At 37.1% G+C, this 24,373-nt stretch overlaps 1 protein-coding gene across 1 annotated transcript; it reads right to left on the bottom strand.

Moving 5' to 3' along the window:
* Positions 1-3,891: 3,891 nt before the first annotated feature.
* LOC127425703 (glycoprotein endo-alpha-1,2-mannosidase-like protein) lies at positions 3,892-24,134 on the bottom strand. The gene is made up of 4 exons (XM_051671954.1): positions 22,931-24,134; positions 19,849-19,958; positions 14,136-14,212; positions 3,892-7,921 (listed from the first exon to the last, which is right to left on the bottom strand). The coding sequence occupies exons 1-4, from the start codon at positions 23,430-23,432 to the stop codon at positions 7,285-7,287; spliced, it is 1,326 nt and encodes a 441-aa protein (XP_051527914.1). The 5' UTR covers positions 23,433-24,134; the 3' UTR covers positions 3,892-7,284.
* Between the last annotated feature and the right edge of the window lie 239 nt (positions 24,135-24,373).

Raw genomic sequence — 24,373 nt, 5'->3', positions numbered from 1 at the left:
GCTGCTGCCAGTGTCCACAGCCATGGTGGCTATTTCCCTATCACTGCCATTGCCCATGGCCACAGAGGCCATTCCCCAGTCCCTGCCAGTGCTCACAGCCACGGAGGGCATCCCCCTGTCACTGCCAGTGTTCACGGCAACAGAGGCCATTCCCCTGTCACTGCCAGTGTTCACGACCACGGAGGTTGTTCCCCTGCCACTGCCTGTGCTCACGACCAAGGAGGCCATTCCCTTGTCACTGCCAGCGTTCACGGCCATGGAGGCTGTTCAACTGTCACTGCCGGTGTCCACGGCCACGGAGGCTGTTCCCCTGCTGCGGCCAGCGCCCATGTCTGCCACGGTCCACAAGCCAGCACCCGAGCCTTCCATGGCTCCGCCCCTTGAGCCGCTCCCTAATGACCTCCTCCCAGACCACCAGACCTAGTCCCCTTCCTGAAGCCTTCTCACAGGCTGCTGGACCCTGCCCCTTTCCTTAAACTCCCTCCCTGGTTTCCTTCCCTTCCCTTCCCTCCTTTTCTGTTCTGTTTTCTGTTCTGTGTTAGTGTTCATTCTGTTTGTCTTGTCTGTTGTTTGATGGTCCCTTTTTGGGACAACAGGAGTTGTCCCTTTTGGGGGGGGTAATGTCACGGTCCTGTCACTCTGTCAGTCTGGGATTTTGTGTGACAGGACCATGACATCATCATCCTATGTCTGTCTTGTGTTTCGTTTTCTGTTCATCTTGTGTTTAGTTTTTCATGCAGAAATCTTGATTCACCAATAAGTTCACACTAAAATGTATTCCAAATTTATGATAAAATTTTAAACCAACTGAAGGCCTACACAAAAATCACATACTCCTGGTGTCCCTGATCACCCTTGGGCCAAATAAGGCCAGCTGGGGACTGAGGCAGAGCCAATGTCAAAGGCGGAGTTTCGCCTAACTTTCCAGGTTGTGTATCCAGCACACAAGGGTACAGGCTCGAGATTATTATTTTTTTTAAATGTGGGCAAAGTAGAACTCTGATAAAACACAAAATGGACAAAGCCGTGCCCAAAGAAAGAACTTTACATGGTTCTAGATCATGGATGGTGTGCTGGGACATTGTCCCGCTGTTAGTGGAGAGACCACTCGGAACACCATGGCAGTTACAGTCGTGAGCTGTCAATGCTAACTTAACTTGCTAGCTAGCTAATATTTACAAACAATATAAACTTGTTATTTTAGATAACTAGATAACATGAGACCTCAGCTTGAGCTTCCCTCTTGCTTGTGAAATGGGCAGGGTGTGTGACGTTGGCACCAGGGCAGGGTTTTAGAGAAATGCTGCAGGGCTATTGGCCTGATAGTGGGAATGCAGATCAATACTGGTCTTGCGGCTCGAGAACCAAGGCTACTGGCCTCAGCTGGCCAGTTGATAGCCCTGGCTCACACTAGCCCTATAGTGGAAAAGTGGCTATTGAGGTCAAATAGCAAGCATTACTTACAAGCATTAAAAACGCCTTAAAACAATACGATTTTCACAGTATACATCCAAGGAAGGCAGCAGGCGTGCAAATGATTTATTTCCACTTTAAGCACTGCCTTATGCACTACATGCAAAGCCTGAACCCGTGGATGATGAGACACAGATAAATGCTCCAAAGTTATTTGTGTACACAGCTGTGTGGTGAATCTGGTGAGATTTTTCTGTGCGTTAAAGTACTTAAAATCCACGCAAATATTAGTGAAAGAAATCTATTTTTTCTGCCTGATGTGTCATTTATATTTCCTGCACAGTTTTTCAGCTTTAGGCTTACTGACAGTTGAAAAGGCTGTATGAAAGGCTGATGAAATGCTGTAAGCACAGTGCTGTCACCTGGGGAAAAAATACTGTCCATAATTATGATTATGCCACTTCCACTAGGTTTGCAATTATTTTGTGCAAGGTTTAAGCTGGTTATGTCAGCAGGAGAGAGATGATGTAGGGAACAGAAAACTAATCGTGTCATTCCGCTGTCCTGCTTGATCAGTCTTGCCCCAGCACATTCCAAATGACCCAGAAACTAGAGCTGGCCTGGCTGGGAACAAGTGCCTATGGGCACTGACATCAGGATGAAACTACATCTACTACACTTAAAGGTGCACTTAGAATTTTTTTCTCTCAATAAAAAAGTTATACTCTTCAAGATTTGAATAGCAATTTTGAAACAAATCTATAAAATCATTACCTCATAAAACCTGTTTTATTCTACATGGAGAGGACCCAATAATGGGGGCCATGAAAAGTGGGCATTCCATACAAGAATGGAGACAGACATGAATATGAGTTTGCAGTGGATTTTGGAGGAGTACCCTCTCCTGAAACACCAACTTCTAAATGAGTAGTTCACCCAAACATGAAAATTCTGTCATTATTCACTTACCCCGATGTCATCCCAGATGTGTATGACTGTCTTTCTTCAGCAGAATACAAATGAAGATTTTTAGAAGAAGATAGAGGTCTGTCAGGTCCTTATAATGGAAGTACACGTGTGCCAGCACTTTAACAGTCCAAAAGCCATATTTAGGCAGCAATAAAGTAATCCACACGACTCCAGTCAATCAATGAATGTCTTCTGAAGCAAATCGATACGTTTGTGTAAAAAATAAATCGATAATTAAAACATTATTAACTTTTAAAAAGCGCTTCCTGCCAGCAGCTGACGCGAAATGTGATGTAAGCGCATCAGCGATTTCACGCGAGAATTCAGAAGCGGTGCTTATTTACAACAGAAGAACGAACGTCATGCGAGAGTTCAGCCATTTCAAACAGCATCAGAGACCTGGATGGGAGAGCCGATTTAAAGTTAAAAACGTTTTAATTATCAACTTGTTTCTTCCATAAACCTATCGATTCACTTCAGAAGACATTATCTGATTGACTGGAGTCATGTGGATTACTTTTATGCTGCCTAAATATGACTCCTGGACCATCAAAGTGCTGGCACACATGTAATTCCATTATAAGGACCTGACAGAGCTCAATCTTCTTCTAAAAATCTTCATTTGTGTTCTGCTGAAGAAAGTCATACACATCTGGGAGGGCATCAGGGTAAGTGAATAATGAGACTAATTTACATTTTTGGGTGAACTATTCCTTGAAGGTCAAGTTCACTCTCCAGAGCATAGCCACGTATCCTAATAGTAATGGTCTATTAACGTTAAATTATTACATTAACCAGAATTTAATTATTCCGTAACTATTGGCAACATATAATAAAGGTTGCATTATCTACAACAGTAGCCTAAAACAATGCCAAAACTGCTATCTGGCTATTGGTTAAAATAAATCTAGGTGATATCAGCCGAAAAAGTAAAGTTGTTTTAGAGGCAGAGAAAGTTATTACATTTTGATGAAAGATTACGAAGACTTCTGTGGAATAACAGGATGTTTCATCGCACATGTACGCCATTGGTTAAATCAAAAGTTGACATTTCACTCAAACAAATAAATGGCACACTTCACCTAACTATCTGGCAACTGCTCCTACTGCAGAGTACTAATTTTGCTCTTGGGTCACCTTTTCACACATAAGTCTATGTGTGGTGCTATTTGCAACACCACTCAAGTATGTGTCTGTTTTTTGTGTTGCATAGTGCAGGACTGACAGTCTTTGTACTCATAAACTGCTGGAACAGCATTGGTTAACATTAGCTCAATATGAAGCTGCATGCAGCCACAATTATTCCATACAAAGTTTGATTAATTACCATATTGTGATCTTTACACTAAACATCATTCATCATAAATGTCAAAACTGTTCTCCAGCCCAAATGCCACATAAACCCACAGAGTTAAAGCTTAATGAATAAACTCAATTTAGTTAGTGTCTAATCTAAATACAAAGAAGTCAATGTAAAGGTAATTTCACTGTGTACACTCTATACTGCTCTTTCTTTATTCAAATTAGTTCTGCTTGCTCTGTTAGTCTTTATATCATACATCATTATGCAAAGTACTTTTTTGTGTTTATTTATTTAATATTAAACATGAATTACAATATGTATGATTCTCAAACAGGATTTACATGGCATAATGAATCCAAGCATTATCCAAACAAGCCATAACCACCACCAACCACAAACACATTTGAAAATGTTATCCAAACACAAAGTAAGACATAGTCTTTTAAATACTGAGGCCACACAGTCTGCTTTTAGCATAAAACTCAAATTTAATGCCCAAAGGTAAAGGGATAGTTCATTCACAAATTAAAATTTTGTCATCATTTACTCATCCTCATGTTGTTCCAAACCCTTAAGACTTTCTCTCTTACATTAAACACAAAAGGAGATTTTTTGAAGAATGAGAAACAAACAGAAATGTAAATCGTTATTCACTACTGATTGCGTTTTCGAAGCTATCAAAATACCATTGGTTCTTGCATGTCTCATACCTATAGTGCTGTGCTAAAGTTTATAAATGCCATTGGTTCTTGCATGTCTCTTTTCTGATCACGTTGAGTCATGGTTTAAAAATGCCATTGGTTCCTGCGTTGTCTTGATAACGATTGCATTGCACCAACGTTTAAAAATGCCATTAATTTTTGCGTGTCTCGTTAACACCCGCATTGTGCTAAGGTTTTAATATGCCACTGGTTCTTGCATGTCTCAGTAGCGATCCCATTGCACCAATGTTTTAAAATGCCATTGGTTCTTGTGTCTCTCAGTACTAACCACGTTGCACCAAGGTTTAAAAATACCATTGGTTCTTGCGTGTCTCGTTAACGATTGCATTGCATCAAAGTTTAAAAATGCCATTATTTTTTGTATGTCTCTTTACCACTCGCGTTGTGCTAAGGTTTTAATATGCCACTGATTCTTGTGTCTCTTAGTACTGACCACATTGCGCCAATGTTTAAAAATGTAATTGGTTCTTGCGTGTCTCAGAGATTTAAAATGTTGGTTCTTGCACATCTATTTACCAAAACATTGGTTCTTGCACATCTACTTACCAATCGTCTTGCGCTAATGTTTTAAAATGCCATTGGTTTACGCGTCTCATTGTCAATGGTTCTTGCATGTCTTGTTACCGATCGTGTTGCGCCAACATTTAAAAATGCCATTAGTTTTTTTGTGTCTTGTTACCGATTCCGTTACACCAAGGTTTTAAAATGCCATTTGTCTTGTGTGTTGTTACCAATCGCGTTGTGGCAAGGTTTTAAAATGCCTTTAGTTCTTGTGTGTCTCGTTTCGGATAGTGTTGTGCTATGGTTTAAAAATGCTATTGGTTGTTGTGCGTCTTGTTAATGTTTGCATTGCACCAAAGATTAAAAATGCCATTATTTTTAGCGTGTCTCATTACCACTCGCATTGTGCTAAGGTTTTAGTATGCCACTGGTTCTTGTATGTCTCAGTAGCGATTCAATTGCTCTAAGGTTTAAAATGCCATCGATTATTGCGTCTCTCAGTACTGACCATGTTGTGCCAAGGTTTAAAATGACATTAGTTCTTGTGAGTCTCAAAGTTTTAAAATGTTGGTTCTTGCACATCTATTTATGAATGGCGTTGCGATAAGGTTTTAAAATGCCATTGGTTCATGCGTCTCTTTTTCAATGGTTCATGCATGTCTTGTTACCGATCTCATTGCATATCTCGTCATTGGTTCTTGTGTGTCTTGTTACTGATCACGTTGCGGCAAGGTTTTAAAATGCCTTAGTTTCTTGCATGTCTCATTACCGACTGCATTGCACCAACATTTAAAAATGCCATTAGTTGTGTCTTGTTACCGATTCCATTAACCAAGGTTTTAAAATGCCATTTGTCTTGTGTGTTATGTTACCAATCACGTTGTGGCAAAGTTTTAAAATGCCTTTGGTTTTTGTGTGTCTCGTTTCTAATCACGTTGCACCATGGTTTAAAAATATCATTGGTTCACGAGTGTCTCTTTACAGATCACATTGCACCATGGTTTAAAATTCCATTGGTTCGTTTGTGTCTCATTAAAGGTGCATTCAGTAAGATTTTAGCTGGCTCTTACTGATCCCATCGGTCCCAGTAGTAGTTGTTGTTTTGGACTCTATACTGACACCCATCATCCTGGATTCTGGAAGTTTGTTTGCTGCTGCTTCACACCGAAGTTATTTGTTTATCTTCTGTTGTTACTTTTCGGTTGTGTTTTTTCCCCGTCTAATTCTACACACATCCCTGTTATGGACATTCTTAGATTTAATCCAAACAAACTTCCGCACTTTGTTGCACACTGGACTGTGACCGGGCAGCCGTGACTCAAACGCAAGCTCTCCACGACTGCCGCTTGATGTTGCGCTGTTTATCCATTAGCAGTGCCGTGTGAGCTGTAGGATATAGCTGTTTATTTCATGACTCTTGTTTGGACATTTTATCTTTTCACTTGCACTCATTCTGATTGGACTGTCATTTGGATCACACTCCTGCTGATGCCATCACTCTGGACTATACTGTTCACTTGGGCTTCTGTGTTGTTTGCAGTAAGTATATTATGTTTGTTTTTAAATTGTTTGGTTTGATTGTTTGTGTACATGTACTTTTATGTTTGAGCATTGGCTGAAAGCACTATATAAAGTAAACATGTTGTTATTATTGTCATTATTAGTGGTAGTAACTCAGTCAATTGCATGACAAAGTGTCATGTGCTATCAACATGGCAGCACCCATGAGGGGACGACCTGCTCCATGTAAAATTAAACAGCTTTTATTAGGTTTCTGATATGACTGGAGTTTTCATCTCATGTGAGTGTACATCATTTTCAACATATTTCTAAAAAATGCTATTCAGGTCTTTATGTGTAAAATGTTTTTAGTAAGCAAAAACGTGCACCTTTAAGGATTGCATCGCACCAAAGTTTAAAAATGCCATTGGTTCTTGAGTGTCTTGTTACCAATCCTGTTCCATTAAGTTTTCAAAAGCCATTGATTCTTCCATGTCTCGTTACCGACTGCTTTGAGCCATAGTTTAAAAATGTAACTTGTTCTTGTGTGTCTCGTTAACCATTGTATTGCACCAAATTTTAAAAACAGAAAATAGCATTGTGACCTGAAAAACTTCTGCTTTTGTGTTCATAGTCATACAGGTTGGAGCGACATGAGAGGGATGTCAAAATTTTCATTTTTTGCAGAATTAGCCCTTTAAAAACTTCCACAGACATCTGAAATTGATTGAAAATCAAGAGAAAGAGAGAGAGTTGCTTGTCCTTGCTGTTTAGCTGCCTTTAAAAAAATATGCATAAATTGAAGGATAGTAAATTATAATGGTAGTGTGAAGAGAATCTAAAAGCAAAACTCAACAATACCGTTATGAGGTACAATCACATAAGCCACTGCTCTTTTTCTTTACTAAAATGCTCCGCCCACTTCCTCGTGAGCTCCAGGTAATAGTCTGGTTGATGAGGTTTATAGTCCAAATACAGACGAGTCACAGTCTTCTTAGGCATGGCCTTTTCAATCTGAGTTCCCTCGTGCCACTCATTAAACGATGTTATTGTGATGATATCAGGTCTTACGGACATTGTCGCTTGCAAAGAGGTCTCGTAATATCTTCCATTTACTCTGTTGCGTGTGTTGTGATTGTTCCATGGCCGAACGGCGGTGTCCATATAACCAGGCCCAGCGCTCGGCACAAAAAGCAAGTTGTTCTTGTTGCAGAAAGCCTTGATTGCTTTCCAGTTCTGGTGAGAAGATCCAAAGGAGAAACCGTTGGAAGCAAAGTAGGTGTACATGCCGTCAAAACCACCGGACAGGATGTCGTGCTTGTGACGCTCTTCCACGATGAGAGCGATGAAGATGCCATCATAAGGAGTTCCACGGAGACTGTGAGACCCTTGAGCAGTGAGCAGCTCAGCCCAGGCCTCAGAAGGTGTAAGGTACGAGTCGTACACATAGAAGAGTGGAAGAATCTTACCAGTGCTTGACTTGAATCTGTAGAAAGCACCATGTTCCCCATATCTGTGAAGAGATTTCAGATATGCTTAATTATACCACGTTACTAGCACAATAGCACAATATTATGGCCATTTGTTAGGTTAGAAAACACAACATATTTGCTGCTTCTCAGGTGAAAGAGGATGAGTGTGGAATGTTTTCCTAAAGTTTTACTAAAGTTTAGTTTTTAAAGTGTTTTTTTTTTTTTTTTTTTTTGTACTTTTTCCTTAATAACTCACAGGCTACTACAAATCTAACTGCCATCTTTCCACATACAAAAAAAATCTAAACTAGCCGCAAACTTTCCGCAAATTTGCCGTTTGTTATTTTCACATTCGCTGCAGATGCTTGCCAGAAGTTTGCAGCTTTTCGCTTGTAGTGATGAACTTCAGGCAAACCTTTAGCAACAATGGGCAATTTGCCTCAAGTTTGCCGCAAAGCTCATTTGCATGTGAAAATTATCAGTGGCAAATTTGCGGCAAATTTACGATTAACCCTCGATTTTCGTAAGGGTTTATATAAGAAACATACATGGGTGTTTCATCAACTTTGGGCACTTTTAACACTGTGGAAAGTAAAGTCTTAAAACATTTGTCACACAAAATGTATTTAATTAGTCTACTAACAATGCCCAACAGTGTATGTAAATGCATTTTTGTCCTGAAAATATTCCCACCACAATGTCGTTTCCAGCACATTTCAAATTCTGTATTGTGTTTAATAGAATTCTGTGGTGCCAATGACGCAGATGGAAATTTTTAACTTTTTTTAAATAAAATGCCCGACTCCTTTGTTAAAGTAAAACTTGCTAAAGCTAATTCCATAGCTAACATTCTATGTATACTACATATACACAATTAAATCATATTTTCATACTTTTTGTTAGGGCTGGGCGATATATTTAATATTTACGTTATAAACACAATGATTTGGCTGACGATATAAAATTAAGCAATATCGTGAAAATCGCGATGATTTTAGTGTGCTTTTTATTTAGCCATTAAGTTTCATAAAAAGCACATCAGTAGACTAATTTCACTATCCTTCTGGGAAGCACAATTAATCACAATAACACCAAAATGGCAATATGGTCATATGTAATTATAAAATTGCAATGGGCTGCGATAAAATAAAAATAAACATGGTAAATGTGCACTTCAGAATGGATGACGGGCTGTTCTGTGCACGCACTGAACTTTTGGAGGAGATCACATGCATTGTGAAAGAAAGAAATTACTGAATGTTAAAATATTCTTGCAATTCCAAACTTTAGTAACTGCTACAAATTATTATACAAATCTACAAAGGCAATACATTATAACAGAAAAGACTGGACAACAGCACTTCACCAGATGCGCACTGCACTTTCGGTGTCAAAATAAAAGCTCCAGGTGAAGTAAATAGGAAAGAAATATATCACTTTTAAATAAAACAAATCTAATCCTCATAATAATAATGATGATCATTCAGTATTATAATAATAAACTTGACTGGGTCCCACAGTAATAATTTATCATGCAATATTCAACCAGATATTCAAAAAATAAGTGGAGTAGTTTTTGCACACCTTGTTCATTTAAAAAAAACAATTAATACACATATATGAAGGTAAATAATGCTTTTTTAAATTAAGCTACTATGTATCATTGTATATAAAATATAAATATAAAAGTGCATATCAATGACAATGATTCGATCTCATTCTCCCTTGTGTTCATTTAATGCAAAACATTAGGGTAACATTCCTTATTTATTTTTAAATAGATTTTTATTTAATGCCTTTAAAATATTGAATCTACTTGGCTACAATGGCTGTTTGCATGAAATTATGTTTCCTCTGATTAAAAAAAAAAAATTCATTTCAGAGCAAATACAAAATTACATATATACAGGTGCATCTCAATAAATTAGAATGTCGTGGAAAAGTTCATTTATTTCAGTAATTCAACTCAAATTGTGAAACTCGTGTATTAAATAAATTCAATGCACACAGACTGAAGTAGTTTAAGTCTTTGGTTCTTTTAATTGTGATGATTTTGGCTCACATTTAACAAAAACCCACCAATTCACTATCTCAACAAATTAGAATACATCATAAGACCAATAAAAAAAAAACATTTTTAGTGAATTGTTGGCCTTCTGGAAAGTATGTTCATTTACTGTATATGTACTCAATACTTGGTAGGGGCTCCTTTTGCTTTAATTACTGCCTCAATTCGGCGTGGCATGGAGGTGATCAGTTTGTGGCACTGCTGAGGTGGTATGGAAGCCCAGGTTTCTTTGACAGTGGCCTTCAGCTCATCTGCATTTTTTGGTCTCTTGTTTCTCATTTTCCTCTTGACAATACCCCATAGATTCTCTATGGGGTTCAGGTCTGGTGAGTTTGCTGGCCAGTCAAGCACACCAACACCATGGTCATTTAACCAACTTTTGGTGCTTTTGGCAGTGTGGGCAGGTGCCAAATTCTAATCCAAATCTTTAAAAAGCTGGTCAGCAGAAGGAAGTGCTCCAAAATTTCTTGGTAAACGGGTGCAGTGACTTTGGTTTTCAAAAAACACAATGGACAAACACCAGCAGATGACATTGCACCCCAAATCATCACAGACTGTGGAAACTTAACACTGGACTTCAAGCAACTTGGGCTATGAGCTTCTCCACCCTTCCTCCAGACTCTAGGACCTTGGTTTCCAAATGAAATACAAAACTTGCTCTCATCTGAAAAGAGGACTTTGGACCACTGGGCAACAGTCCAGTTCTTCTTCTCCTTAGCCCAGGTAAGACGCCTCTGACGTTGTCTGTGGTTCAGGAGTGGCTTAAGAAGAGGAATACGACAGCTGTAGCCAAATTCCTTGACACATCTGTGTGTGGTGGCTCTTGATGCCTTGACCCCAGCCTCAGTCCATTCCTTGTGAAGTTCACCCAAATTTCTTGAATCGATTTTGCTTGACAATCATAAGGCTGCGGTTCTCTTGGTTGGTTGTGCATCTTTTTCTTCCACACTTTTTCCTTCCACTCAACTTTCTGTTAACATGCTTGGATACAGCACTCTGTGAACAGCCAGCTTCTTTGGCAATGAATGTTTGTGGCTTACCCTCCTTGTGAAGGGTGTCAATGATTGTCTTCTGGACAACTGTCAGATCAGCAGTCTTCCCCATGATTGTGTAGCCTAGTGAACCAAACTGAGAGACCATTTTGAAGGCTCAGGAAACCTTTGCAGGTGTTTTGAGTTGATTAGCTGATTGGCATGTCACCATATTCTAATTTTTTGAGATAGTGAATTGGTGGGTTTTTGTTAAATGTGAGCCAAAATCATCACAATTAAAAGAACCAAAGACTTAAACTACTTCAGTCTGTGTGCATTGAATTTATTTAATACACGAGTTTCACAATTTGAGTTGAATTACTGAAATAAATGAACTTTTCCACGACATTCTAATTTATTGAGATGCACCTGTATATATATATACACTGGCAGCCAAAAGTTTGGAATAAAGTACAGATTTTGCTGTTTTGGAAGAAAATTGGTACTTTAATTCACCAAAGTGGCATTCAACTGATCACAAAGTATAGTCAGGACATTACTGATGTAAAAAACAGCACCATCACTATTTGAAAAAAGTAATTTTTCATAAAATCTAGACAGGCCCCATTTCCAGCCGCCATCACTCCAACACCTTACCCTTGAGTATTCATGCTAAATTGATCATTTGGTACTAGAAAATCATGTGCCATTATATCAAACACATTGGAAAGCTATTTGGTTCATTAAATGAAGCTTAACATTGTCTTTGTGTTTGTTTTTGAGTTGCCACAGTATGCAATAGACTGGCATGTCTTAAGGTCAATATTAGGTCAAAAATAGCAAAAAAGAAACAGTTTTCTCTAGAAACTCGTCAGTCAATCATTGTTTTGAGTAATGAACGCTATACAATGCTTGAAATTGTCAAAAAAACTGAAGATTTCATATAAAAGTGTACACTACAGTCTTCAAAGACAAAGGACAACTGGCTCTAACAAGGACAGAAAGAGATGTGGAAGACCAGATGTACAACTAAACAAGAGGATGAGTACATCAGAGTCTCTAGTTTGAGAAATAGATGCCTCACATGTCCTCAGCTGACAGCTTCATTGAATTCTACCCGCTCAACACCAGTTTCATGTACAACAGTAAAGAGAAGACTCAGGGGTGCAGGCCTTATGGGAAGAATTGCAAAGAAAAAGCCACTTTTGAAACAGAAAAACAAAAAGAAAAGGTTAGAGTTGGCAAAGAAACAGAGATTGGACAACAGATAATTGGAAAAGAGTGTTATGGATCTTAACCCCATTGAGCTTTTGTAGGATCAGCTAGACTGTAATGTGCGTGAGAAGTGCCCGACAAGACAGCCACATCTATGGCAAGTGCTACAGGAAGTGTGGGGTGAAATGTCACCTGAGTATCTGGACAAACTGACAGCTAGAATGCCAAGGATCTACAAAGCTGTCATTGCTGCACGTGGAGGATTTTTGGATGAGAACTATTTGAAGTAGTTTAAGAAGTTCTGAAATTTTTTTTCAAATTGTAATAGTAATTTTTCACATTATTAATGTCCTGACTATACATTGTGATCAGCTGAATGCCACTTTGGTGAATTAAAGTACCAATTTTCTTCCAAAACAGCTAAATCTGTACATTATTCCAAACTTTTGACTGCCAGTGTATATATATATGTGTGTGTGTGTGTTTGTGTGTGTGTGTGTGTGTGTGTGTGTGTGTGTGTGTGTAGTACTGTGCAAACATTTTAGGCACTTGTGAAAAACTTTCAAAGAGAGGATTTTTTAAAAAAACAACATAAATAGTTTTCATTAATCAATTAACGTCATACAAAGTCCAGTAAACAGAAAAAGTGCTAAATCAATATTTGATGTGAACACTTTTGCCTTCAAAACAGCACCAATTCTCCTACATACACCTGGACACAGTTTTTCTTGGTTGTTGGCAGATAGGATGTTCCAAGATTCTTGGAGAATTCGCCACAGTTCTTTTATTTATTTAGGCTGTCTCAATTACTTCTGTCTCTTTATGTAATCTCAGACTGACCCGATGTGCAGTGGGGGGCTCTGTGAGGGCCATGACATCTGTTGCAGGGCTCCCTGTTCTTCTATTCTATTCTATTCTATTTGCAAAAGGAATGTTTGGGAGTATAAAATGTATATTTCCTATTGACACACTAAAGTAGCAGATATAAATAACCATCTTAAGACAAATGCTTTTGTGAAACATCTTATGTGCCTAAGACTTTTGCACAGTACTGTATATATATATATATATATAAGGAAAATCAACTCCTGGGGTATGAAGTGGCCTCAAGTTAAAGAAACACCCATATACAGTATGTGCCAACAGTAACAGTAGGCAAAATAACAGCACCAATAACTTATATCATGGAAGCAATTTCAACTCTGTTTGGGTAACACTGAAAATTTTTATTAACCCACTGTATATCAAATAAGAGCATGCATCAAGTAAATAATATCACTGTTTAAATGTGTATTATTCCCGATTGCTAAAATAATTAGTGCCATTTAAATGTCTTTATTAATATTAATGTGTCCAAAGCAAATGTATACATATCTGTCTTTAACTAGATACTTTAATAAAATAACAGACACTATAAATGTTAATGATTCAATTTTTCAATTCAGACAATTCAAGTCGTCTAAGCTCTACATATGGGATGTTTTGTCTTTGTTCTAAGGGTAGGGACTCCTGAGACAGCTTGTTGTACTACCCGATACTCATCCCACGTAAACCTGCACTTTACTTAGCTCGCTTTCTTCCCTAGCTATTGCACCTGCTGGAAGAGAACAATTCAAGGCTAAACAACTGTAATGATGCTCTCACAAACTCTTTACTCATCATGTTACAGTCAACAGGCTGTTCTAATATTATAGATTAACATGGTTCAGCCACTTTTCTCTTGAACCTGTATCCTGAGTGGGTTAACTGCGAGACCATCAAGTCATGCTATACTTTCATTAATGATTAATGAAAGAAAATTCCTCTATTTTTAAAACACCACTCTCTCTTTGTTTTCTTCGGGCTGGGTTGAATTTCACCCTCATCTCTTGAGTTCAAAGCAAGCAAGTTCATTAATATGAAAGAGGGCTACGACTTCAGGTTAGCAGGCAGGAACGCTCTGATCTTTAATGTTGGAAAAATGTAAGAGGTATGGACACAGATTGAAGAGGTGCTACCTACTTGTCAATGATGTATTTGATGTTGTCATGCATGCTGAGGTCAGTCCGGCCTTTGTAGGGCTGAAGGTGGAACGCAACCTGGAAAAGAGTGAAGGATATGAAGTAGGAAATAAAACATCACTACAACAGTTTTTGAATTCAACTCCTCTGAATTTATATTTCAGACACACAACATCAGCTTTCTGTATGCCAGGATTTACCTTATAGATATCTTGATACTAATATTTAACTGATACTAGACATCTTTTCATAAAGTTGTTTTACAAAGAAAAGTTTTCTATGTTACAAACAAATCATTTTGCATTCAATAAGGCGTAAAATAAATCCTTGTGTGTAGCAAATGCTTTCATAAAGACTTATTACTATATTCTTATAGATGTCATAGATGATACTGTCTCTTCAAAACAGTAGTTGTTTATGAAGAACAGAAGAAAAAAGACTAGATTTTTACATTTTCTAAAGAAAATGTGAACAATGTTTCATGACAGTCCCCACCATGATACTAAGGTGCTGCGAGTGGTTGCTATGGCATTTCTATGTGGTGACTAAGGTGTTCTGGCTGGCTTTTAGCACAGTGATATAAGTAATAATTACAACTTGATCGTCGTCACTGTGTATTTAACTTCCATCAAGCCTGACAGACGTCTTTTCAAACAATGGTTTAGTAGTTTGCTCCAGTATTTTATGTTGCTTCAATAAAGCCTTTTTTCCATCACATTCACTACGGTCCCAAAAGTCCGGCCTGTTTATTGTACCTAGAATATTAAAATCCATAAAAGGAGGTAGATAATTTTCTTATTTTGCTCCTAAAGTCTGGAATAGTCTTTCTAGCATTGTTCGGGACTCAGACACACTCTCACAGTTAAGTCTAGACTCAAAACCCACCTCTTCAGCCAGACATACACCTAATTTATCCCTCAACCCATAGTTATGCTACATTAGTCAGATCTGCCGGTACTGGAAACACTTCTCATATTCTATAACTCTGCTTTAAAATTAATTTAATTACAATACAACCAGTCTACTTGTTTTACTCACAGACAAAAATATAGCGAGTAATAGCGAAGTTTATGTTTTTGACAATTATGTAGGTGTTGCTTATATGCCACATCTTTGTTTATAACTTTACAAAAAATAAACTGACATACAATATCACATACCATTACTTCAAACGAGCCCACACACAAGGTAATCGGATGCATAGATCATTAGATAATCCACACGAAGCACAATGTTACATATGGCCACCAGGAGATGACGCAATATAAATGACACAAACTCAATGATGCAGACTCACTGAGTCAAAATGTACTCATTCTGTGAAATCTCATTACTAAAATAATTTCTCCATGCTATGCATATCTTTAGTCACTGTTGTGTTTGCATGTATAATTCATTTTTATGTACAGTTATTATGTTTTATTTGTTAGGAGAGGCTTTTGGACACATGGAGACGTTTTTGGACACTATGATAAATAATTTTTTGTAATGCTATAACTGTTGATTGTTTTCTCGTATCAACACAATTATTTTTCTCAGATACAGCTGACATGATTGGGAACAAAACAAAAGCAGTTTTTCGGAGCCGCTTTATTTACACCCAGAGATATATAATGTCAAATAATATAAATAAGGAAAAAATGTACATTTTTGGCTCCTTTTTATTTTTTATTTATTTTTTTATTACCAGCAGTTTCTTGGGCTGAGAGTCTCAGAATGTATCATAATCTATATCATTAAAAATGTAAAAAGTTTTCTTTACAATGTTATCAAACACTTGACCCTCTTTGTTTTTTTTTTTTTTTTTTTTTTTTTTTGTTATAAGCCTTTAATTTTGGGTATGCCACTGAAAAAATAAATCTTTAAAAACACCTTCAGAGCTGAAAGGATTATGGCCCCCCAAATATTCAAGATTTAGGGGGCCCAAATCAAAAATGTAAGAATAGATTATTCAAAACAAAACAAAAACAACAAATAATTGACTAATTTTCTGAATATTGAGGGGATGTGTCTCCCTCAATGTCTGTGGTGGTTATGGCCCTAACATACATAACGATTAGGGCTGTATATCTAATTAATTAAATGACATGGTGATTAATTAATTGAAATAATCACTATTAAACATTAATTGCTGAGTATATTAAAATATATTACATTATTTGTTGAGAAAGGCCCCCAAAATAAAGATAATTCAATATAAATAACACATAACAATTTAAATAATATATATATATATAAAATATGGCCTAATTAATATATTCATATTAAAAAATATTGTGTTATTGTATAGTCAATACAAAAAGTGGCTTTAGAAGTCAATATACAGTATAGTTTGTTTTACTCCCATATCAACAATATAACATATAACAAACAGTAAGTCTACAATCGACAGCAATCCATTTTGCAACTGAGTTTGATAATCTGTCCTCACATGTGTCAGGAATTCAAGCCATACAAGTTGTAGTTAGTGAAACCAAGTGCGAGAGCATTTACTGAGATTCACAGGATTAACAGGGTGAACACAGTGAGATCAGTGGTTCAAATGATATCACACTGAGGAGAAGCTTCACAAACTGAAGAGGGATTCACAAGGTTAATGTCCACAGAACTGAAGAAGAGGAATCAGGCGAAGTTACAGGGTAAACAATAAACAGATATCGACAAAGATCTATGAGCAAATACAAACAAGGTCAATAAACACTGCGTAAGAACAGCGCGGTCAAACTAGAGTCCTTTGTGTGAGACTTGACAATGAAGTGGCGTGAAGGTGAGTTATTTATGCAGGCTGTGATGAGCGAGTGAATTGATTACAGGTGCGGTGAATTAGAAATTGGTTGAAGAGGAGCGAAACACTGAGGGAGATGGAAAGCCCAAGGGAGGCGTGACAACATGACACGTTCTGCACTATTTTTATTTGTTGATTTATTTACGATGGATGATTTTAGAGCATCACACTGGTTTTCAGCCTCATTAAGGGCATGTTTTTAGGATGCTGTGTCACGGCTGCGCTGCTAGTGAGGTTTGTTGAGGCGTGCTGACTGCCCCCTGTTGACGTGGCTTGTAAAAACACTAAGATTGAATTGCTCCAATGGTAGGGAAATACGTGCTTTTATTACACAGTTTACGTACAGGTAAGGGGGCATGATTAATTGCGTTGATTTTGTTTTTTTTTACATATATTTAATTAATCGCACTAAATTGACGCATTAAACTGACAGCCCTAATAGAGAGCATAAGACATAAGTATTGAAAAACTGCAACATTTCTATAGCTGAATGTGACTGTCCCTGTGCTGTACAAGGCATGGCCTTGAGCATGGTTGTAAGATGCAGTTACTGTTGTATAAGCACTGGCATGATGTATAATTACTCATTCAGCCTGTAAGCCCTGCAGTGCCCTTATATCTAGTTTCATGACACCAAGATAAAAAATGTAAAAAGCCAAAGCAAAAAGTGGAACAAATTGAATTGATGTGAATTGATGTTCCATGTTGTTTGTTCAGAAAGCACTACACTGCAGAGATAAGTTAGCATTCTTTTTCAAAACATGAACAAGTGAAGCCAAGTAAAGCACACAAGGTAGAAAGTTAAAATAAATCTGCAAACAAGTGGTCAGTTCACTCACGGACTGGAGTGCACAGAGAAATATGACATTCGTAGGACATACAGGCAGGTCCTTGAAGGTTTTCTCGAGGGGAGGGATGTCTAAGTCCAAAGATAATTGCCGGGTTCAGTGCTCGGCCCTCTTAACTTCTTGATATACGTACACAACCATACTCGCCCAAACGCCTACTTCGGCCCCAGGAAACCAGTACATCACCGTACAACACTACAGTCAGCAACCTCCCAGTAATGGGTCATTGACAAAACAGGTTGCCCGAGATGATAAAAATTAGAAATCTTTTTTAAAAAAATCTAGTTTAAACAAAAGTGTCAAGAACATACACATTTAATTTGGTTTCACAAATGTTAAAAATATTTAAAGTATTTTCTACAAAAAAAAAAGAAAAAGATGATTCTACACAACTCAGGCCAACATTTCTTTTTTCAAGAATTTCAGCATTTAATTAGACTTTTTTTTACACCACATAAAATTTTTGTCTTTAATCCCCACAAAAAATATCAAAATTACTTTGAACTTGGCAACTGAAAACATTTTTGTAATAGAAGAGGGGATTTCAAGTAATTGTTGTGTGTAAAAGTAATTGTTTTAATGTATTTTTATTAAAAATTTAATAGATCTGGACAAAAAAATACTTTGACTCTTATGCAGATTCCCAATACCTGTCTTAAAATGAATACAAAGTTGGTTGTAACTTAGATATACTGGTAATAACCTGCTTTCAAATTCAATTATTGTCAATTATTGTAAGTTACATGTATAATAAGCTAAATAAAAAATGTTTATGGGTAGAGGTACGGTTTAGATTAGGATAATGGTTTAGGGTAAGGGTTGGGGAAGGGGTTAGGGTTAAGGCTAGCAGTGTGACTACAGATGTAATTAAATGCAGGTACTTTAAATGTAAGTACAATGCAATAACATGTATGTACATATTAAGTACATTGTATCAAATGCTTAAGTACATAGTAGTTATGGCACCTAATATAAAGTGGGTCCCATGGACTACAAAGTTACCTATTGATTTCACCTTATTTGTCTTTAAGAAGGATACCATAGGTCTGTTGTTTCACCGTAATTGAACAACATATCTTTTATTTATACACCTTACCTACATTCTTAGGGCATTTTCACACCAAGTTCATTTGGAGCATTTATTTCGGAAACCGATGCGTTTTCTCCCTTGGTTCAGTTCATTTAGGCATATATGAACACAGCAATCGCACTGAGATCCGCAACAAAACAATCGGTCCAAAAGATCACCTAGACGATTGCAAGCGATATGCAATCTGACCCAACCAAAACAAAATCCCTATAAAAACCATGAGCATACCTGATGCATCTGTAGGTCAGCTCGTCACTGTAATTCATAATCATAGCGCAGATATAGCCTTTTGGCGACTATATTAGGTATCACTGCACGTTTAATACAGGAGCTGTTTTATAATTCCTGAGGCAATTTTGCCATGCTAATGCAAAACGTACAGAATGTGCGTTCCAGTCAGAGGTTGCACTGCAAATAAGCATTATCCGACTATCTTTAGCCTCTCCTTGTTAGCACGCCTGCCTCCCATGCCAGAGACTCTGGTTCGAATCCCGCTCAGAGCTGGTCAAGCAGGGCTGGTTACATGTGCTCAGAACTGTTTGGCCCAATGGTGGAAAAGCAGCTACTGTAACAATTTTAGCTCCTGTTTCAGAACAAATCAAACAAGCTACATGTCTGAAAATGGCCTTATTCTAAAGAGCATTTTACTGGACACACACTTGTATGTGCCCCTGAGCAAGAAATGATGCCTTCAATATGTTTGGTCCAAGATTTACATTTTGAAATGCATATAATTGCTTAAATAAATGTGGTTATCTTTTAGGAGAACATTAGCATAAAGATGGCATCAAAGCTAACAGACATCCACAAAAATCTCATTTTAATTTCATGGGGTCTATATCAAGCTAGGGTCATTTAATTTTCATTAATTAGTGCAACCAAGAACTGAAATAATTATGAGTTTGGAAATAATTTAAAAGGCAATACAATAGCATACAATAATCTAAGTGTCTGTGATATCAGATACGTTTTTGGAATATCCACCAGTTACCTTGATGCTGTGTCTATGGGCAGCATCCATAACAGCTGGCACTAGATCTTCTGAGGGTTTACCATGTTCATCTGCCACACCAGGCGGGTACCAGGACAGAACCACCACACCTGCCATTTAAAGTGGAAATATATTTGTTTAAAAGCAGCAGCATTTGCCTCTCTTAATGACTCCTAATTCATTTGCTACAATTCTGATTTATTTGTTGCACATTAAACAGTGACCCTAAAAAGTATTTGGACACAGAAGTCAGGCCATTGCATTAGATAACAAAATATGTAAGCAAGTGTCATTTATTTTAACCTTTAAATGCATACTTCGGGTCTTTAGTGACCAGGGACCTCATTCAACCTCCTTTATCCTTATAAAAAAATGTTTTTAGTTATGCCCCCACCTCTTTAGCATTCCTCAACCTTTCTCTTGTGAATAGAGTTAGAATAAAAAATGACAACATTTGAAAATATATATATATTTATATATATTCTCATTGCTTAATTACCAAAAGTGTATAGTGTTGTTAGTGACCCAAGATATGTAATAGTGTCATAATATACTGTATATGTAATTATATAATTGATATTTGTATGATTATTTCATTTCTAAATAAGTTTACTATCACATGATATCAATAATAAAAACAAAAATGTATTACAAGACAAATGAGTACTATATTATGTTGATTATGCGGTACATGCTATTGGTTCCTTAAGGTGGCGCTGTTGTTTCAGTGATTGACTTAATGTACATTTGACAGTGCTATTTGTCGAAGCAACGTGGAAGTAAACTATAGCACATACAACACATGAAAAGTATGACATGAGTATTGCCATTTGGGTGTACTACTGAAATTATGTAAGTTTTGTGTCTATTAAGACTTAATAAGTGCCTGAGAAAATACATATGTGTAGCTTATGTGCAGATTATGTGTTATGTGTAGCTCAATATGTGTTCGACAGCCTGCTGCATTTAAAAAAAAATTACGTGTGAATGTAATGAATCCCATTCAATCATTTGCTGCATCATCTCTTCGATATACAGTATGTAAAATAATAAAACATCAAAATATAATAACATATATTATATTATTTTTTGATTGTATTGAAATTGCTTTGAAAATGTAACACTCTCTGGGCATTTTGTGAATCCATTTGTGATATATATACAGAACGCGCAAGTCGCTAAAGACCTGAAGTGTGTAATAATGATTGGTGGAACACCCATGCATTTAACAGTTAAAGAAAAATAGCATGCACACTTTTCAAACCGAATATTTCACATAAAATAGAAGTTTGTAAATTTTTTTAAGTGATAATTCGCCAGATATGGTGTTGAAAATGAAGACAAAAGTATTTGGACACAAATGGTTGTGGTTATGGTTGTCAGATGTTAGTACACCTGTGGTTACTCTGCTAGAAAAATGGAAAGTTGACTTCATCCACTATTGTGACAACAAAACACAACACAGCTGCACATAAAACAGAGAACAGAACTTACTAAACATGTCTGAAGAGTTTGTAGTTGAAGAATTGATGCATTTCTATGCACAACCTTATTTTTGTTGAAAGTTTTTGGACTGGTGCCAGTTCACTGTGGATGGATTTACCCGCACGATGCTGAAAATAGAAAACAAGCAATCGATAGAATGTACCATTGCTAGCCACTGCTGGTTAGGACAAAAACTCTGATTAACATAGAAAATATACCTTTTATTGCGTGTCGTTGTCCGTCAGGTTAGAACACAGTGTGACTGTGGCTGCCTTTAGCCTCCTCTATGTTTCTGTTTGATTTCCGAGTACTCCATTAAAAAAAAATAAGGCTGGGCATAGAAATGCATAAATTCTTCGACTGCAATCTCTTCAGACATGTTTAATAAATTCTGTTCTCTGTTTTGTGTGCAGCTGTGTTGTGTTCTGTTGTTGCTATCGCTGTGGAGGACCTGTTTTTAGATAAACCAACGTGTTTTCGCTTGAACGCCCCATGTCACGAGTGGGCTGCATGAACTTCTGCTCCCGTGCCCTATCATGAACGCGCACAGGAGATCAACGGTCAGTGACCATTTTCACTAAATAATACATTAGATTTTGGGTTGTTTCTCACCAAAACTTATCGTATTCCTTCAGAACAAGACATGAGTCGCATACAATAATTTATTAGACTTCTGAATTATATTTTTGTGTTCAATTGAAGCTTGAAGAGGTAGTCACCATAAACTGCCATTTTATGACATCACTGAGCACAACATTTTTCAGAATTTCTCCCTTTGTGTCGAGAAAAAGAAATTAAGTCATATTGGGTTAAAACACAGGGGTGAGTAAACAATGACTGAATTTTTGTTTTTTTTTTGGTTAAACTAATCCTTAAATAGTATTTTCCAAAATGGCTCAGAAAAGGGAAATTAGTTCTGAGAAAAGCTCTTACAGCATTTGTTTGCAGATGACACTTCTTTTGATATTTTGAAATCTAATTATATATATATATATATATATATATATATATATATATATATATATATATATATATATATATATGTATGTATATATATATGTATATATATATATATATATATATATATATATATATATAATATTCTATATATCTTTATATATATACACAAAGGGTTGGGAGGGTTACTTCTGAAATGTATTCCACTACAGATTACAGAATACATGCTGTAAAATGTAATTTGTAATGTATTCCGTTAGATTACTCAAGGTCAGTAATGTATTCTAAATACTTTGGATTACTTCTTCAGCACTGGTAGATTTTTTCACTTGTTTTGACTATAAAAACAAACAATATATTATATATATATATATATATATATATATATATATATATATATATATATATATATATATATATATACACACATATATATTGTGTATTTTCTAGTACAAAGTTAATTCATCTTAATATAAAATATTCAGATGAAATACAAAACAGATTTGTCCATATACAGTATATATATATATATATATATATATATATATATATATATATATATATATATATATACACACATATACACTAAATGACACTAAATGAATCAGCATGAGTTATAATTTGTTTCTTTGCTGTAAACCTGCAGCTGCAGCTTCGATTTGTGCCATGTGGGACTCAATAACATCTGGATCCTTGGAGCTATAGGGTCCAAGTTCTGGGTAATAACTGGACGCAATGTCGTCTGGCGGACTGTGTCGTCCTTTAGGGTGACTTGCAGCTATTTTCGGGTCCCAGTGTGGTACCAATACGTGGTCCCAGTGTATATAACTCCCATCCATCTGTGGCGAGCCATACCATAAATAATAGAAGATGTGAATGTCATAGAATATGCTGTGTTCAGGCCCAGAGTTGGAGAAGACTATCTTGGTGTCGCTTCCAACACCAGTTTGACCAGCTGATTCGACTACATGATTGGGTCTCTGGTCCATTCTCTCTCCCACTAAAGGCATCAACTCCATTCCCGGAGCAAGATCTGAGAAACCATCAGTGGGCTTCAGGGTTCGTAGGCCCATCATGGTGCCAAAAATGAACAGGGTGAACAATAGAAGAGCCACGCACGCTTTCCTGCGTAACCTGTTCATGGTCGCTCTCCGTGGTCCGTGAAATACAGTTCACATAGAGGTTTATGCGGATAAGGCCTCCGAAAGTGGGCTCTGAAATTGTTTCTTGTATCCCATCTTGCACAGCCTATCAGATTTCAATTTGGCACCTTAGATTGGACGACAAGATCCCCTTCATTTCCATTACATTAGCAAATTATGATGCACGTGCATCGCAGCACTGTGTATAGGAAATATCTAAACATGCATCGATTATATTAAGCTTTATTTCTCATCGCAAACCAGTCAACATAATTTATAACTGCATACTATTATCCTAACAGCACATGTTATATTAGTAACTTAACAATTCATTCAGTTTCGTCAAAGAACTAAAAATAACCTCAACCAGCCTGTGAACTGAACGCTTTTGTTTCCAAATGTGAGGTCGCAGACGTCCGTCGATAAAAGCGTCCATGCAATCATCTCACATGCACGAGAACTTCAGTCTCCATCATTTAATTTATGTTGCATCCGACTCCCAAACTGAATGCTTCCTCCTTTCTCGCGTACTCCCACTCGTGGGTCTTTACACTATAATATAATAAAACACACATTCACATCAGATGCATTGTTCTTCCAAAAGATTTCTGCGTCTATGTCGCCAGTGTGCTCTTGATAAATCATCTTCGTGTTTCTGGAAGGTGGAGATTCGTGGATTTGTCACTGTGCACGCATGCTCAAGCTAGAACACTGGCTGTGTCTGCAATGGAACACTGGCGCACTGCATTCTGAGCAGTGAACAGAATACTGCCGAAGGGGGCGTTCACAACGAACACAGACTGTAAATTGGTTTCCTATGTAAACCTTCGCTTGAACGGCGTCTTTGACTGTCGCGCCCCGTCTCGCTGGTTTTTCAGCGTCTCGTGCAGCGTTTTTAGACGCCGTGTCAAGTTAAAAAGATCTTCAAAAGTTAAAAACGC

The sequence above is a fragment of the Myxocyprinus asiaticus genome, chromosome 34, assembly GCF_019703515.2.
Source record: "Myxocyprinus asiaticus isolate MX2 ecotype Aquarium Trade chromosome 34, UBuf_Myxa_2, whole genome shotgun sequence".
In the NCBI taxonomy this organism is placed as follows: domain Eukaryota; kingdom Metazoa; phylum Chordata; class Actinopteri; order Cypriniformes; family Catostomidae; genus Myxocyprinus; species Myxocyprinus asiaticus.
This window is presented reverse-complemented; position numbering and strand designations above follow the sequence as displayed.

Bases quoted from the DNA above. Each gene is read 5' to 3' on its own strand.
- LOC127425703 (XM_051671954.1), bottom strand. From the start codon at position 23,432: ATGAACAGGTTACGCAGGAAAGCGTGCGTGGCTCTTCTATTGTTCACC. The intron at 19,959-22,930 runs GTTTACAGCAAA...TTTAAATGGCAG, and splicing joins AATCGAAGCTGCAGCTGCAG to GTGTGGTGGTTCTGTCCTGG. The intron at 7,922-14,135 runs GTAGGTAGCACC...ATCTCTTCACAG, and splicing joins ATCAAATACATCATTGACAA to ATATGGGGAACATGGTGCTT.